Source organism: Pseudopipra pipra, chromosome 27 (genome assembly GCF_036250125.1).
Source record: "Pseudopipra pipra isolate bDixPip1 chromosome 27, bDixPip1.hap1, whole genome shotgun sequence".
In the NCBI taxonomy this organism is placed as follows: domain Eukaryota; kingdom Metazoa; phylum Chordata; class Aves; order Passeriformes; family Pipridae; genus Pseudopipra; species Pseudopipra pipra.
Window position 1 is genome coordinate 5482849 of NC_087575.1, and position 16517 is coordinate 5499365.

The window sequence follows — 16517 nt, forward strand, 5'->3', positions numbered from 1 at the left end:
AGCCTGTGCCAAGGGGCAGCTGTCAGCTCTCAGGTTGGGCTGTGTGGGCAGTGGAGATGTGACAGCTCTGCACGGCTCCTCCTGCCTTAGTCAGAGCTGGTAATCACTGTGAGCCTCAACTGCCTGGGGACATAGCCAGCCCTGACTCCTCAAGGAGATACCCAGCCCTGACTGCTGGGGGACATAACCAGCCCCAGCTGCCTGGGGGAGATAACCAACCCCAGGAGGAGATAACCCACCCCACTCCCACTTCACAGGTTCAGCGTCTCCAATGATCTCAAGTACGATGCTGAGAGAGACCTGAAGGACATCGAGGCCTCCCACATTCCTGTGCATGCTCTGAACAAGGTAGGAGAGGAGCTGCAGGGCTGCCCTGCAACTCAGCCCACAGGAGCAGTTGGAGGCTCTGCCTGGGCACATGGGGCAGTGTCAGACACTGAGCTGCCTGTGTTCCCTCCTCCCAGCCCACTTCCCACTCGGGGTTCCAGCTGTTTTTATACCCTGTGGAGCTGCACGGGGAGCACAGAGCTGTTCCCTGCAGGGAGTGGGAAGTGTCTCCAGGCAAGTGCAAGTACAGCAGGACGGGAACCTTCTTCACCTTTCCTGAGGAATCCTGTGGAGGGAATAGCTCTGTGAGATGTGCTCTGCTCTTCTGGGCTGGCCTTTGCCAGTGCTGGTTCATGGAACCACTTCTCAGAGCATGCAGGGAGCACAGAGGTGCCCGGGCTGGTCCCTGGCACACCCATGGAGCATGTGGGCATTTCCCCCAGATGAGCAGATTAGAGGATTTTCAGGCTTTCTTCAGTTACTCAGTGATGAGGCTGAAGTGTTTCTCAAAAGCACCATCAGCAGTTGTGGGATGATTATTCACAGGGCTCTTTGTGGCCTGCTTGAGTCTCTGTCCAGTGTTTTCCAGTTCACTGAAACCCTCTCCTCTGGTTTTAATGGTATTGAACAACCAGCTTTTACAAAGTCCATAGAAACCACAGGTGTTTGACACCTCTGAATGCCCTCCACTAAGAGACTGAAAGGGATTTTGTTTTCAGCCCCAAAAGACTTTAAATGGAACTTTTTTCAGCTTGGGGCCAGGGGTTTTTCCCCAACCTTGGATTTCTTTACAGGTGAGACCCACAGCAGTGGGACAGGCAACAATCTCACCTGGCCAAAGAGAAAAGGATTTTCTAGAAGGAATTGAAGCAGGCAGGAGGGTTCAAAGCAGTGAAACACTCTAAACTGTTGCTTGAAAAAACGAAGCACTTTTTTTGCCAGAAAATCGAGGTCCTCATGTGTTCCCCACAGTTCACTGCAGGCGTCCAGATGTGCTGACACATTGGCTGGGGCACTTCTCCAGACATTTACAGTCCCTGTCATCACCATGCCTCAGTGCCAACAGAAATGCCGAAGGCATCAGCTACTGACAGCTTTTTGTCTGTTCTGAGCTCAGGCTGGGGGTTGTTCTGGGATCAGGAGTGTGTGTCCGGCGTGACCGTGGGCAGGGAGGGCTGTGACGCGCTGGGGGCAGCGATGATGAGTGTGTGTGCTCTGGTTCTTCCTTCCTGCAGATTAAATATGGTGACACAGCTACCTCAGAAGGAGTCCTCTTTGCCACCTACTCGGCGCTGATCGGCGAGAGCCAGGCCGGGGGACAGCACAGGACGCGCCTAAAGCAGATCCTGGACTGGTGCAGGGAAAACTTTGATGGAGTTGTATCCTTAAAAAAACCCCAAAGAGTCAAAAACTGGAGAGAGAGGGACTGCCACTTGTGATTGTGCTTCACTAGGGAACAAAGAGCTCGGGGCCATCTGAAGTCCCAGGGAGCTGCTGTGGGAGCAGCCCCGTGCCTGCGGGAGGTATTTTAGTGCTGTGAGTACATGAATCCCCCACACTCGGATCTCCTCCTCCTCCTCCCAGGATGCAGTTAAGGGGAGGAGGGGAAGAAGCAGCTGGGATTAACCTTTTCACATTCCTCTCCCTCACATTACAAGACAAAACACACCTTGGAGGTGAAGGGAAAGGGAGGGGGAGATGACTTAGGGTCTGAGGAGCAGAGGACTGGGCAAAGGCAGCAGATTCCACGTGTGGGGAAGCAGTGGGTCCGTACTGGGACTGGGTGTTGGGTTGGATGAAGGCAGCTTGGCTGTATTTTCTGTCTGCTCCCATCCTCGGGATGAAAATAGATCCTTCCTCCTTAACTGACATTCCCCTGCAGATCGTGTTTGATGAATGCCACAAAGCCAAAAATGCCAGCTCTACCAAAATGGGCAAAGCAGTGCTGGACCTGCAGAACAAGCTGCCTCAAGCAAGGGTTGTCTATGCCAGTGCCACAGGTGAGCTGCTCTGCTCAGGGGGTGGGTGTGAAGAGTGGCAGGTCTCCTCTGAGCTGGAGGCCACTCTGAGGTGTGAGTGTGTGTGCTGAGAGCACGAGGCTGTGCGAGGAGAGGTCAATGGTGCTGCAAGGCTGGAGAGGAGCTCAGAGTGCCAAGATCTGCCCCAAGCCCCACCACTGATGTTACTTGTAGATTTTTGGCAGGTCAGACTAATTTCTCTCCAGTTTAACTTGTTCCTGGCCAGCTGTTCCAGCTGTGTGGTGACACTTGCCCACTCAGTGTAGGGAGGACAACATTTGGAAAGGTGTCCTAAGGCACAGTGGCAAATGACAACCTCTTCAGAGTTCTCTTCACTTGAGTCACAACTGCTCCCAGGTGCTGTGGGTTTGCTGACAGTGAATTCTGTCCAAACAGGTGCCTCGGAGCCAAAAAACATGATTTACATGAGCCGCCTGGGGATCTGGGGGGAGGGAACCCCCTTCCGAGCCTTCGATGAGTTCCTGCACGCGATTGAGAAGAGGTGAGTCCTGTCCCCCCGGGCAGGGGGAGCTGTGGGAAGGGGGTGCACGAGCCAGAGGAGGGGCTGGGGCTGCAGAGGCAGCAGCTGGGGGTCACTGCTGGAGTCACTGCTGAGGGTCACTGCTGGGTCAGTGCTGGGTCACTGCTGGGTCCCACAATTGCCGCCCTCTCCCAGGGGAGTCGGGGCGATGGAGATCGTGGCGATGGACATGAAGGTCAGTGGGATGTACATTGCCCGGCAGCTCAGCTTCACTGGAGTGACCTTCAGGATCGAGGAGATCCCGCTGGACGAGCAGTACAAGGCTGTCTATGACAAGGCAGCCAAGCTGGTGAGCTGGGCCCCTTGTAGTGGGAGGCTGAGGTTCACTCATGCTTTGGGCATGGCCACTGGTATGTGGGAGGGTTTGAGGACCCTAAATGAGGCCATGACCTCAAACATTAGAAAGAAAAGGGGTACACAATGGTCAGCTGATGTAAAAAAACCACCACCTTATACTTTTTTGCTTCTGTTTGAAAGTTCCATGTCTGCAAACCAGAGCTTTGTCATGCTGGTGCAGAGAATGACCAGAGCGTTCATTCAGCCCAACACAGCGACATAAACACTGATCCTAAAGCAGATTATCAGCCCCCAGCCTGCTCTGATCACCTCCTGCGTGGCAGGAATGACAGTGGAGATGAGGATGTTAACTCGTGCCTCTGGCTGTTTCCGCAGTGGGCAGAGGCCTTGATGGTGTTCCAGCAGGCAGCCGACTGCATGGGGCTGGAGTCGCGGAAGTCGCTGTGGGGTCAGTTCTGGTCGGCTCACCAGCGCTTCTTCAAGTACCTGTGCATCGCTGCCAAGGTGCGGCGGCTCGTGGAGCTGGCCCGGGAGGAGCTGGCCAGGGACAAGGTACTGGGGCAGCCCCGCCAGCCCCACCCCACGTGGGATGGTCGTGCCCGGGTTTCGCAGAACATTCCCAGTGAATGATGTGGGGAGTTAACGTGGCCTCCTCTCCCCAGGCATTACCCTCTGCTGGTGTGGGGGGGATGTGGGCAGGCTGGTCTGGGATGGGATTTTGGGTCATATTCAAGCTGAAAGTGTCCAAGGCCGGGTTGGATGGGGCTTGGAGCAACCTGGGCTAGTGCAAAGTGTCCCTGCCCATGGCAGGGGCTGGGACTGGATGAGCTTTAAGGTCCTTTCCAACCCATACCACCCTGGGATTCTAGAAGAGGTACCAGACCCTTCACCTTGAGCACAGCTCTGTCCTTTCATCCACCTGGGCACACCTTGGAAATTTTAGGCAGAAGATCCCTAGCACAGGTCTGTGCTCAGAGTCACTCTCTGTGGGGTCAGCCCAGGGGGCTGTTGGATGCTGAAAGGTTTGAGAGATGGTTCTTCATCAGGAGCCCTGCCATGGGCCCAGCATGGATTTATTTGGGACAGGGTTCAAGGGGAGTACCTGGGTCTGGGAAATACCTCTTGAGCCTGGAGCTGTGCCCCTGCCCTGACACCTCCCTGTGCCATCCCTCGTGTCCCCGCAGTGCATCGTCATCGGCCTGCAGTCCACGGGGGAGGCTCGCACCAGGGAGGTCCTGGACGAGAACGATGGGCGTCTCAACCGCTTTGTCTCTGCTGCAGAGTGAGTTAAAAATCCCTGTTTTCCTTTGGGGGTGCGTGGGAGGCCAGAGCAGTGGGAGGAAAGCTCCTGCACGGAGCACTGGCTGTTCTTGAAATGCAGTTTGACGTCACCTCCCCCTGTACCATGGAGAGGACACTCAGAGGGGTCCACGGGGCACTGTGTCTTCAGTGGGACTGTATGAGCTACATCCTGGATTTCGAAGTCTGCTGTGGTCCAGACTCGCAGGAACAGCCTGATCCCACTCTCCACACACGTAAAAGAACTGGCAGGTGTAGGAGAGCCAGGAATGGAGCTCAGATGTAGTTTGTGTGTGTCTGGTTCTGGAAAATGAGGGTGTTGACACGAAAGGAATGAGCAAGAGAATCTTCTGTAGTGGCAAAGGCTGTGATGATGCTGTGAGGTGGCATCACTGGAGCAGGGCAAGGGACGAGTGGTCCGAGGACCAGTGTTGGCTTTGAGCTCGTGTATGGGAGGCCCAGTGTCCTGGTTGTGTGGCCATCCCAGCTGACAGGAGAGCTGGCTGTGCCAGCAGTGAGCCAGCAGCAGGACTCCTGCTGCCCACTCAGCAGTGAGGCTCCTCCTCCCCCTCCTGCCTGCAGCTTCCAAAACACCAGCCCATCCCTGGACGTGACTGAACCTGCACAACGGGTGACAAGAGCCTGGGACATGGGGTTGGGGTGTGATTCCTCTGTAGTGCAGGGCTGTTTTCTTCTGAAGTGACTTTTGATGCGTGTCTGGGTTAGGCCGAGCTTTCCTCCCTGGGTGCTGGGGTTTGGGTTGGTCTGTGTGACTCTGCTGTCTCCAGCCCAAACCACAGTTTGGTGACAGTGCACGGGGCAGGACTGGCAGCTGCTTGGGTGATTTGGTCTCTTGATCTCTTGGATTGGTTTCCATGTCACAGAACTCAGGTGTAGAGGACAGTGTGGTCCCTGGAGCTGGGGGGTCCCACACTGTGTGACTGTCCCTGGCCCCAAAGGCAGGAACTCTGTGTTCCTCAGCCCTGGCCGGATCACTGAGTGTCTCCTGGCATCTGCTCAGCCTCCAAATGTGTGTCCTGGTGTTCCAGCACTTCGGGGGATTTCTGGAGGGGAGTGTGCTGGGAAGGAGCGGTTGGTTAAAGATGCCGAGAAATGGGGTTAAAAATAAACATTGTTCTGTGAGTGGATTCCAGCCCAGGGCTCTGTCTGCAGGGAGACAGGGAGGGCGAGTGCCGGGAAATGAGCAGAATTGCATGGCAGGGAGGCTCCAGAGCGAGTGTTCTTTTGGGCAGGGTCACCCCAGCACACGGGACAAGGGGCCATTCTCGGTGCCACAGAGCTGCAGTCACAGAGCTCTGTCCCTCGGGGGAGCAGTGTGGTCCCTGTCCCCTTCAGCCCCTCACACTAAGGGTCCTAGAGCTCCCTCCCCAGTTCCCAAGGCTCCCTTTTCTCACCCAGGGGAGTTGTCATGTTCATCCTCTCACCTGTCACTTGCAACATTTCGGGTTTCGGAGTTTTTTTGGGTTTTTCTCAAGCAGAGCTTGTTCAGCACCTCCTTCTCATTGCCCTGAGGGTTCATCCACACAGTCAGCATTTAAACATTTGCTCTCTGATTTGTAGAACAGCCCACAGAAACCTTTGGTTTTCATTTTTTCTGATGTTCTTTTCCATTCACCTGAAACCACTACGGATCCATGTTCAGCCACTTGGTTTTGTGGGAAGCAGGCCCACAGCCAAGGAATCAGAGGACTTGGTGGAGCACATTTGTTGGATGGCCTGGTGGTGGTCTGTGCTCTTAGGGCATGGAGAGAGGCTGGACACTGGGACTTACTGGATTTTTGATGTAGCAGCTTCCCAGTGTAGTGTTTCCCATTTAAAACTCCCTCTTGGTTGATGTATAAAGGTGCTGCAGCCTTGACACACTCTCAGGCTCCAGGAGCTGTCCCGTATCCGGGGCTGGCTGAGCCCGTGGTGGCAGCCATGGGGCAGGATTGACCTCTCTTCCCTGGAATGTGGGGCTCTCTCAAATACACACGTGGTACTTGGTAACCAGCACATGTTCCTGGTAGCTGGAATAAATTTTGCATCTTACTTTCAGAGGCGTCTTTCTATCACTAATTCAGAAGCACTTTCCTTCAACCAAAAGAAAGAGAGAAAAAGGAACTGGCATTAAAAGAAAACGTAAGAGCTCCCTCACTCCCAGCCCAGCCCCTGCCTCCTGCCCTGCTGCTCCCCCCCAGCCACTCACTTGTTCTCTGCCTCTTGCCCTTCTCCCCACTCCGTGCTTTTTGCTGCTCTCCTTGGTTTCTGTTTGCCCTCCCACACATCTGTCGCTCCTTCGTCCGGTGGACAGCAGGTCTGGGTCATCCACCCTTTTCCTGCCTCTGCCCCACTGCCCTGTCCCAGTGCAGGGCCTGCCCTCTGCCCCTGCCCCATGGCTGTGCCCCCTCCCCTCAGCCTGGGCTGGGGGCAGATGGCACAAGGCCTGGCTGGTGTCTGAACCCTCCTGCAGCCGGAGGGTTCCTCCGTGACACCCTACGTAGGGCACTGCATGTGTCCAGGGGAAAACAATCACTTCCCTGCGGGTTATTGGCTGTGGCTGCAGGTAAGAAGAGTTTTGGGATTTCTCCTCTAGTGGGATGTGAGAAAGGGGGAAGAGGGGGCAGCAGCACTGGCAGGTTGTGGAGCTGGTCTGTGAACCCTCTCACGTAGCAGTGGCACGTCTTGCTGTGCTTGGAAGCAAACGATGTCCCAAAACACTGGCACCTTCCCACGTCCTGCCCACTCCTCTGGAAGCAGATTACTTCTCTGAGGAGCTGGCACTGCTCAGTGTCCATCCTGACATGTGCAGCCAACTTTCAGCCCTGCTCAGGAGTGCCTTGTTCTTCCTTTCTCTCTCTTCCTTTCTCTTTCCCGCTCTCCCTCCCTCCCTCCCTAACTGCCCCCCACCCCTGAGGCTCTGTTTTTGCGAGGTCAGCCTGTCATTTGGGGCAGTCTCAGCTATTTTGGGATTCCTCCTGCTCTCTCTGAGCTGGCCCTTGCTGCCCTGTGCTGGAGCCTCCCTGGGGCCGGGCCGTGACCCGCTGGCTCTCGGTGCAGGGCGGCCGCGGGGCCGGTGGCCCAAGGCTCTGCGGGGCCTGTGTGACCCAGGGGTCATCAAGATCAGCGACGACAGCAGCACCGAGTCCGACGACTCGCCCAGCGACATCAACTCCTCCCCGGAGTCCCTGGTGGAGACCGACGACGTCATCTTCGTGGAGCAAACCTACACCGGCTGTGCCGCCGAGGGTGAGCGGGGACGGACGGGGCACTGGGACTGGGGCACTGGGATGGGGGCACTGGGACTGGGGCACTGGGACTGGGACTGGGGCACTGGGATGGGGGCACCGGGACTGGGGCACTGGGACTGGGGCACTGGGACAGAGGGCACTGGGACTGGGGGCACTGGGACTGGGGCACTGGGACTGGGGCACTGGGACAGAGGGCACTGGGACTGGGGCACTGGGTCCTGCAGGGAATGGCAGCCCCTCCGGGCCTGGGACAGCTTTGGACCTCGGCTGGTTTTTGTCCTGATGGTCACACTCAGGTTTGGGAGGTGGATCCACATTTACCTGCTGTGATCAATGAGCAGGAGGGATTTGCCCTTTTTTCTTCCCCCACCAAAATGGGGAAGCCCAGAGGGAATTCACTCTGTGCTCAGCAGCATTTACTGCAGGTCATGGTGTCTTTGCCCATTGACAGTGCCCCCAGAAACCCTCTGAGACAACTTCTTCCCCCTCTCTGATTTGCAGTTACCAGGTAACTCAGCTTTTGTTGTTTACACTGCAGGTAGTTTTCACATGCTGCCTTCCCAGAAAGAGCTGCACGGCCTGAGAGAGCTGGAGATCGTGGAAAAGATGAAGCAGGACCTCCTGGCAAAAGTGCAAGCACTGGGCAAAGAGCTACCTCTCAACACCTTGGATGAACTGATTGATTACTTTGGGGGCCCAGAGAATGTGGCTGAGGTACTCCCCACTGTCAGGAGTGCATTTTGGTGGCAGGGTGACAGGGAAAGGGGCCAACATAGAACCATGGAATGGTTTGGGTTGTAAAGGACCTTAAAGCTCATCGTGTTCCTTGGGCAGGGACACCTTCTGCTAGATCAGGTTACTCCCAGCCCTGTCCAACCTTGACTTGAACACTTCCAGGGATGGGGCAGCCACAGCTTCTCTGGGCAACCTGGGCTGGGGCCTCACTGCCCTCACAGGGAAAAATTTCTTCCATAAAAAAAATGATGTTCCTGCTGGCAGAGGGTTCCCTCTCCCTGGCACTGTGGAAAAGCTGTTGAGGGCTGCCTGGATGGCCGGGCTGGGCCATGGGGGTCTCCCCTCTCACAGCCCCTCTCCCGTGCAGATGACGGGCAGGAAGGGCCGCGTCGTCCGCAGGCCCGACGGCTCCGTGGTGTTCGAGTCGCGCGCGGAGCAGGGGCTCTCCATAGACCACGTCAACCTGAAGGAGAAGGAGCGCTTCATGAACGGGGACAAGGTGAGTCGGGGTCGGGCTGAGGGGCGCAGGGGAGGGAGGGTCCTGTGCATCCCTGTGCCCCGCCAGCCTCAGGCCAGCAGCTTTCTGTTGGTGTGACCTGCTGGAAGCTGGCGAGGATTCCCAGATCCCTCTGTGCGCCGGGGTTGCTGTTGTGCTCGGGCCTGTTCCCTGAAGCAGTTTTACACGTGTCCAGGAACCTCACCCTGTTCTCACTTGTCTCTCCTGTAGCTCGTAGCGATAATCTCGGAGGCCTCCAGCTCAGGGATCTCCCTCCAAGCAGACAGACGGGTGAAGAACCAGAAGCGCCGGGTCCACATGACCCTGGAGCTGCCCTGGAGCGCGGACCGGGCCATCCAGCAGTTCGGTGAGGGCTGGGTGTCCCTGGGCACTGCCCCCTGCCCCTGAGTGTCAGCCAGGCCCTGGAGCCCAGGCACCCTGGGAGGGATGGGTGGTGGCTGCCTGAGCTGGGCTCTGCCACAGCCAGGCAGGTGCGTTTAGGAGATGTCTCTGTGGGAGGACAGAGCCACACACCCTCTTGCTGCTGAGACTTGGCAGAGCCCAGCTTATAGTCCTGAGCTCTGGGGCAGAGGAGGGACTCTGCAGGGTGAGCAGGATGGGTGTTATTTGGCTTTTCTGGTTATGTTCCTGCTCCAGACAGGCCGTCCCAAGCTCCCCTTCCAGCCCTGTTCTCGTGTCCCCGCAGGCCGAACGCACCGGTCGAACCAGGTCTCTGCTCCAGAGTACGTGTTCCTGATCTCAGAGCTGGCAGGGGAGAGGAGGTTTGCATCCATCGTGGCCAAACGCCTGGAGAGCCTGGTGAGTGCCCACAGCAGGGATTGGCTGTCAGCTCCAGTTCCCTCTGAGGACATTCCATGCTGGGGCTCACACTGGCATGGCCAGTGTAACTGGGGGATTGTGTCACCCCTGACTGAAGGCACTGCAGTTGTGGAATGCAGAAGGCTTTTAGCATCCTGGGATTTGGGAAAGGAAGTGAGGAAGAATATGTAATCAAGGCGTTGGGAGGAATTTCAGGGAAGCAGAACCCAATTCCAGATGCTGGAATTCCCCCACTATTACTAGAGCATACATTCTATTCCCAAAAAGCTAATGAAATAATTAATAGAATAATGAGTTTGTTTCATTTTCTTCACTTCTGATAAATCCCCCAATCCTTTGGTAAAGTCTCAGTATCCCTGAGGAACACTGCCTCCCCATGGCACATTTCCACCCTGGCCTCTTCCTTTGGCCTTTGGCCATCCTTCCCTGGTGTTTTGCAACAGCTCAAACTCATGTTTTCTTCCATCTGCCTTCCCAGGGTGCCTTAACTCATGGGGACCGACGAGCCACCGAGTCCCGGGACCTCAGCAAGTACAACTTCGAGAACAAGGTGACAGGGCTGCCCTGGGGCAGCATGGCCCAGGGGGCTGGGGGAGCTGGGAGAGCCCTTGGTGGGATCTGGAGCCGGGAAGGTCACTGGTGGCACCTGCAGGCAGGGCCCAGTCTGGCACCCAGCTCCCTGCTGCTCCAGCTCCCACGGGCACAGGAGCCAGGCTTGGGTGGAGGACTGGTGTCAGTTCCTCCCACGTGTGACTCTCGTCTCCTCCCACAGTATGGGGCCAAAGCCCTGGACAGGGTCCTGTCCACGATCCTCAGCCACATGGAGAACAGAGTTCCTGTGCCCAAGAGCTACGAGAGACGGGAGGCCGACTTTTTCCGTGGTAAGAACACCACCAGCTCCAGGGTTTCTCCTGGCCACGGTAGTCTCAGGTTTGGGACGCTGGAATAGCTGAGGAGAAGGTCAGAGAGAGGAAACAGAGGGGGGAAAATGCCACTGGCTGAGCAGCTCACTGTGAGTGGGGTGATGTCGCCCTGCCAGGCACAGGGAGATGCTGAGCTGCCAAACAACGGGCACTGCTGGAGGGGAAGCAGCACCACAGGACTGCTGAGGGGAGGCTTAACCCCAAAACACACCAAGTGTCTTCTGCCATTTCAGAAATGAAGCAAGGGCTCATCTCTGTGGGGATCTGCTGCAGTCAGATGAAGTATGGCACTGTCTCGGTGGAGAAGGGTACGTGTCGAGCTGTTCCTGCCCAAAGCAGGGGGCAGACAGAAGGGGCAGGGGTGTCATGGCCCACCCAGCCTTGTGGGGTTTGCTGGGCAGCTGGGCAGGATGTTTGTCTTGAAGGGAAGGTCCTGTGGGAGCAGCCTGTGCTGCAGATCCCATGGCCCCACACATCCCATGGCCCTGAAGCTGCTCCCAGCCCACAGGAACAGCCCTTGAGCTGTGCTGCTGTTGGAAGGGACATTGTGGGGCTGGTTGAGGGGCTCTTCTGGGGGGGCTGGTGGATTCTGTGCCCAGCTGCACCATGTTCCCTGACCCCCTGTGCTCTTGCAGACTGCTCCATCACCAAATTCCTGAACCGCATCCTGGGCCTGGAGGTGGACAAGCAGAACATGCTCTTCCAGTATTTTTCTGACACCTTTGACTATCTGATTGAGAAGGACAAGAAGGAGGGCAAATACGACATGGGCATCCTTGGTATGGAGAGGGGGTGGCCACAGCTCTGCCTCCTGCACCCCAGGGTTCCCTGTTCCTCCTGTGCTGACTGTTCCCCACTGCAGCCTCCCCACCCAGCACAGATCCTGAGACCCAAGGAGGTGGTTTGGGTGGGTTTTCCTTAGAGCAGCCTTTTCTCCTTCCACAGATTTAGCGCCAGGAGTGGATGAGATCTATGAGGAGAGCAAGGAGGTCTTCCTGACCCCGGGGCACCCGCAGGACGGGCAGGTCGTGTTCTACAAGGTGGGCACCTGTCTCTGCCTGGCTCTAGGCTGCAGCAGCACCAAGGTTGTGCTGAGGGGGGGATTTGTGAGGCACTTGTCCTGTCCCTGGAGTTACAAATCCCTCTGTGTGTCCCTGTTCAGATCAGCGTCGACAGAGGCTTAAAGTGGGAAGAAGCTTATGAGAAGTCGCTCAAACTGACAGGAGCCAACGAAGGGTTCTACCTCTCCTACAAGGTATGTCCCTGGGCTCTGCCAGGGTGGCACCTCAGCTCAGGGGTGGCTCCAGTGGGAGATCTGCCATGGCTCTACGGGCTCCATGTCTGACCTCTTCCTGAGGGCTGGAAGATGCCTCCAAGAACCTCCATCCTGGAAGGAAGGGGTTACTTTAGAGAAACCTGGGCTTGGGGAGAGAGGCTGTGACTGTAACCATCAGCTGTACCCCACAGATGCGAGGCAGCAAATACACCTGTCTGCTGGCAGAGCAGAGCCGTGGGAAGAACTTCATCCTCTACAAGCCAAATATTGGGAAGCAAAGCCAGCCCGAGAGCCTGGACAGTCTGCAGAAGAAGTACCGGCGGGTAGGTGGGAGCTGCCGCCTCTGCTGTGGGGGCTGTGGGCTGGGGGAGGTTGGAAGGACATTCCCTCTAACCTATCACAGCTCCTCAGGTGCTGTTGTGGTTGGGCAGGGATGGTGGGAGCACTGGTGTGTCCTGACTCCCAGCCCCGGATTTCGCTGGGTGTTGGGCAGTGGAAGATCCCTAATGCTGAGTGTTGTGCTGCAGGTGATGCCCGAGGAAGCCAAGGAGCACTGGGAGAGCAGCTACCACTTCTCCTTGAAGAACTGTAACCACGCCCTGTGGTAAGGCAGCTGCAGCCCCAGCCTGCCACAGAATCCCAGCGTGGTTTGGGTTGGAAGGCACCTTAAATAAAGCCCATTCAGTTCTATGGCAGGGACACCTTCCACTAGCCCAGGTTGCTCCAAGCCCTCTCCAACCTGGCCTTGAGCACTGCCAGGGATGGGGCAGCCACAGCTTCTCTGGGAAACCTGGGCCAGGGCCTCACCACCCTCACAGGGAGGAGTTTCTTCCCAATATCCCATCTAAATCTCCCCTCTTTCAGCTTAAAGTCTTTGAGCCACGTCCTCCCTCCCCAGGCAGGGCCTGTGCTGGGGGGTCCCTGGCTGTGGCACTGGGGGAGGCCGAGGGGGGGAAGCCGCTGTGCTCCTGTGCTAATCCTGGTGGTTTTCTCCCATGGTAACCGAAGGAACAAGAGCTGCAAGCTGATCCAGGAGGGGAAGGAGTGCTTCCAGGGCATGCGCCTGCGGCACTACTACATGCTGTGCGGGGCCCTGCTGCGCGTGTGGAGCAGGATCGCCGGCATCATGGCCGACATCACCGCCAGCAGCTACCTGCAGATCGTCCGCCTCAAAACCAAGGAGAAGAAGAAGCAAGTTGGTGGGTGAAGTGCTGGGGAGGGGAGGGGAGTGGGATGAAGGGGTCCAGCTGCCCAGCACCAAGATTCCCTTCCTAAAAAGGGAGGTGTTCCGGCCTGGAAGCGCCCGCTGCTGAGGTGACCCCGCGGGAAGGAGGGGAGCTGGGGTTACCCCGATGTGTCCGGGCAGAGGGTGTGAGCCAGGCCTGGCCCCTCAGTGCCCATGTGAACACCCCCGGTGCTGCTGCCCTTCCCTCTGTCCCCAGAGCGCCCCATCCCTTCCCTGCTGTGGGGACTGATGTCTGCTTCTCCCCCAGGGATAAAGATCCCCGAGAGCTGCGTCCACAGGGTGCGGGAGGAGCTGAAGCAGATGGACCAGGACGTGAAGAGGAAGCACAGCCGGCTGCTCCAGGCCCGGGAGCAGGGCCCACCCTTCTCCCTGCCCCTGCACCTCCTGCCAGGGCCCAGGCTACCGCTGTCCCTGCCCTCCCTGTGCCAGGACGAGATCCTGGACTTGACCTGCAGCCCTCCCAGCAGCAGCATTCCCGACGTGGTGATGAACTCGGAGCCCGGAGCACTGTGCTTCCCCTCAGAGCCCCCCCTGCAGCCCCACCAGCAGCACCAGTTGCCCTTTTGCTTTGGCCTGGAGGGTGGTGTGGCCCCCGGCCCCTCACGGCACGAGCCCCCCGCGCCGCCCCCCCCGCCGCCCCTGCAGCAGCCGCAGGAGGATTTTCTCCAGCAAGACGGGAGTATCAATTTTAGAGAGATCCTGGAGGACATGCTGAGGACGTTCCCCCAGGAGAACCTGCTCCCCCAGGAGCGCCAGAGCGTGATCCAGTTCAGCGGGCCGCACCTGGAGTTCTGAGTGCCAGCCGGGAATGCCAGCGGAGCTCGGCCGTGTGGATCCGCGTCCTCTGGGGCACAGGTGAGAGCTGAGGAGCCCTGAATGTCCTGCCCGTTTGGACTGACCCTTGTGTGGTTTGGAGGGAGGAAACAGGCTTGGGTGGAATGTGCCTGGGGGAAACCGAGCGGGTCCCGCTGGGCCGGGGGGCTCTGCTGTGTGCAGTCCTGCTCACAGGTCAGTGCCTGTGTGGGACTGAGGGGAGACCCCCCTCCTCTGCCCACCCCCCACAGACTACTGAGTGTCCGAGCCAGGCCAGGCCTTGCCCAGCCCTCCAGCCCAGCTCTGTGGGGCCACAGCCAGGCTCCAGAGCTGCCTGGTGACTGGTGCTGGTCCATTAGGGAAGGTTTGGAGCCCAGGCCCCCAGTTTGGGCTGCCCCAGCCTGTGCTGGAGGGCTGGGATGAAGGGCAAGGGAATGCTGTCCCAGCAGAGTTGGGAGCTGCTGAGCTCAGTTGTCCTCAGGTAGGGCTGAGCCGGTGTACTGAGAGACCCAAAACTGCCTGCACTGCCTTCCCCTTCCTGGGAAGGAACCTTGGGCTGCTGAGCTCCGTGGGAGAGGCTGGAGCTGGATGCACCCCCACGGTGACAGAGCTCGAGTCTGTCAGAGCTCAGCCAGGCCAGGACCAGCGGGATTCCCCGGAGCAGAAGGGCCACGTGTCCCCTGTCCTGCACTTTAACCTCGCCGGGTCGCCGTGACCAGCCATGCTTTGGCCAGTTTCCTGCTGTCACATGTTGTCCCTTCACCTGGCTGTCCTGCTGGTCCTGCACTGTCCTTGGCTGGGCCATGGACCCCGGCCCGAGGGTCTGGGACTGGGCAGCCCAGCCCTGGCCACTGCTGACCTTGGGAACAGCCACTCCAGGCCCTGAAAGGGAAGAGCTCCCTGGTGAGTGCTGAGTGTGCAGCCTGGGAGTCACTGCTCAGGGTGTGCAGTGTCAGGGTCACTGCTCAGGGATGTGCACTGTGAGAGTCACTGCCCAGGGTGTGCAGGGTCACTGCCCAGGGTGTGCAGGGTCACTGCCCAGGGTGTGCAGTGTCTGTGTCACTGCCTGGGATGCAGAGTTTAGCTGCTCCTGCTGCAACCTCGCTCTCAGATACCAAAGAGCAAAGGCTGTTTTGCAAGCACTGCCCCACCCCCTGTCCCACAGCTGGACCAGCTGCCTCCTCCTGGGACAGAGATGGCCCTTGGCCACCTCCAGCACCTCCCCTGAGCTGCTCCTCTGCCAGCCTCCCTTTGATGGGTTTCCTTTCTCTGCTGTCACTCAATGAGCTGTTTCCTAAAAGTGGCACTGGGATGTTTCCAGGGAAGGACCTGGGACCTTCCCTGGGTCCAGCCAGGAAGGCCTGGGCTGGGGTCCCCCGTGCCTGAGAGGTCAGCGTTGCAAGTGCCTGGCAGTGTCCCCTCCTCTGGGCAGAGTGCTGGGACCTGCCGTGTCCCCCCAGGGCTCTGTGAGGTGTTGGGAGTTGCTCTGGGTCTGTGTCTGGAGTGTTGTGCTGTGCCCGAGGCAGGAGCTGCCTTCCCTGACACCCCGAGGTCACGGACCTGCCCCGGTGCCACACGTGTGGCTCAGTTTGGGGTTACTCTGGTCCCTGTCCTTCCCCCCTCCCCAGCTGGCACCTGCCTCCCACCACCCGTTGGGCTGGAGTCAGTCCCTGCTGTCAGGGGCACATCTCACTGCACCCAAGGAAACCTCCTTTACCTCAAGTGATCACCAAAGATGGGGGGAGCCCCCCATGCCCTGCTGCTGCCCCGGGGGGCTCCTGCTCTCCCCCAGCTCTGCTCCTCTCGCCCGCAGCAGCGTCCCCGGGGCCGGGCAGAGCCAGGCTGCCCCTCCCCAGACCCTCCCCTATTTAAAGCACGTCCCAGCCCTCCCCATGGCAGAGAGGCCCCGGCTGCACCTCCTGCATCTGGCTCGGGGCTGAATTCTCAGCAAGGAGGGAAAAAGACGCCAGGAAAACGCAGCTCAGAGAGGCTGAAACTCAGGAATAACGAGGGGGAACTCCCCGCTGGGCACCCTCCGCCATCACCGGAGCCTTACCTGGTGGCTTTGACCTTAACCTTAAAATATATGCAATCCTCCCTCCCTGGTCTCTGGGAAGACAGAGAGCACCTTCAAGGAATCCCTTCCCTGCCCCAATCCTGTGTTTTGTCAGGGTTAATAATATGTAACATTATCTTTTAACTAAATTATTCTGCCGTTGTCCTACTGATTGTATTTTTAATGAGTCCCTGTTTTCTTCCCTGATACCTTTTTGTTGGCACTTTTTAATCTGCTTGTTGTTTGCCTTTGGTTTCTATGTGTATTTATAATTGATGGAGTTGTACATATGTAAAGAGATTTTTTTAGAATATGTGCCTTGGACTAATCATTCCTGAATTTTCTACTTGCCTCAGAAGGATAATTTTTCATTCTGCTCAGTAAAAATGGAACCGAAGC

General features: G+C 57.8%; 1 protein-coding gene across 3 annotated transcripts in view; it reads left to right on the forward strand.

Annotated features, from left to right (window-relative positions):
- SBNO2 (strawberry notch homolog 2) overlaps positions 1–16515 on the forward strand; it is a 45837-nt gene extending 29322 nt beyond the window's left edge. For all 3 annotated transcript variants that reach the window (XM_064637608.1, XM_064637607.1, XM_064637609.1), the window contains 23 exons: positions 258–348; positions 1563–1706; positions 2210–2327; positions 2742–2847; positions 3022–3175; positions 3559–3735; positions 4368–4465; positions 6542–6624; positions 7543–7731; positions 8272–8447; positions 8836–8967; positions 9196–9331; positions 9671–9783; positions 10283–10354; positions 10577–10685; positions 10961–11035; positions 11363–11506; positions 11673–11767; positions 11890–11982; positions 12195–12326; positions 12531–12607; positions 13012–13202; positions 13497–16515. In XM_064637608.1, coding sequence (XP_064493678.1) covers positions 258–348; positions 1563–1706; positions 2210–2327; positions 2742–2847; positions 3022–3175; positions 3559–3735; positions 4368–4465; positions 6542–6624; positions 7543–7731; positions 8272–8447; positions 8836–8967; positions 9196–9331; positions 9671–9783; positions 10283–10354; positions 10577–10685; positions 10961–11035; positions 11363–11506; positions 11673–11767; positions 11890–11982; positions 12195–12326; positions 12531–12607; positions 13012–13202; positions 13497–14044 — 3253 coding nt within the window. In that variant the 3' untranslated portion in view covers positions 14045–16515. The remainder of the gene's footprint in view (positions 1–257; positions 349–1562; positions 1707–2209; positions 2328–2741; positions 2848–3021; positions 3176–3558; positions 3736–4367; positions 4466–6541; positions 6625–7542; positions 7732–8271; positions 8448–8835; positions 8968–9195; positions 9332–9670; positions 9784–10282; positions 10355–10576; positions 10686–10960; positions 11036–11362; positions 11507–11672; positions 11768–11889; positions 11983–12194; positions 12327–12530; positions 12608–13011; positions 13203–13496) is intronic.
- The last annotated feature ends 2 nt before the right edge of the window (positions 16516–16517 follow it).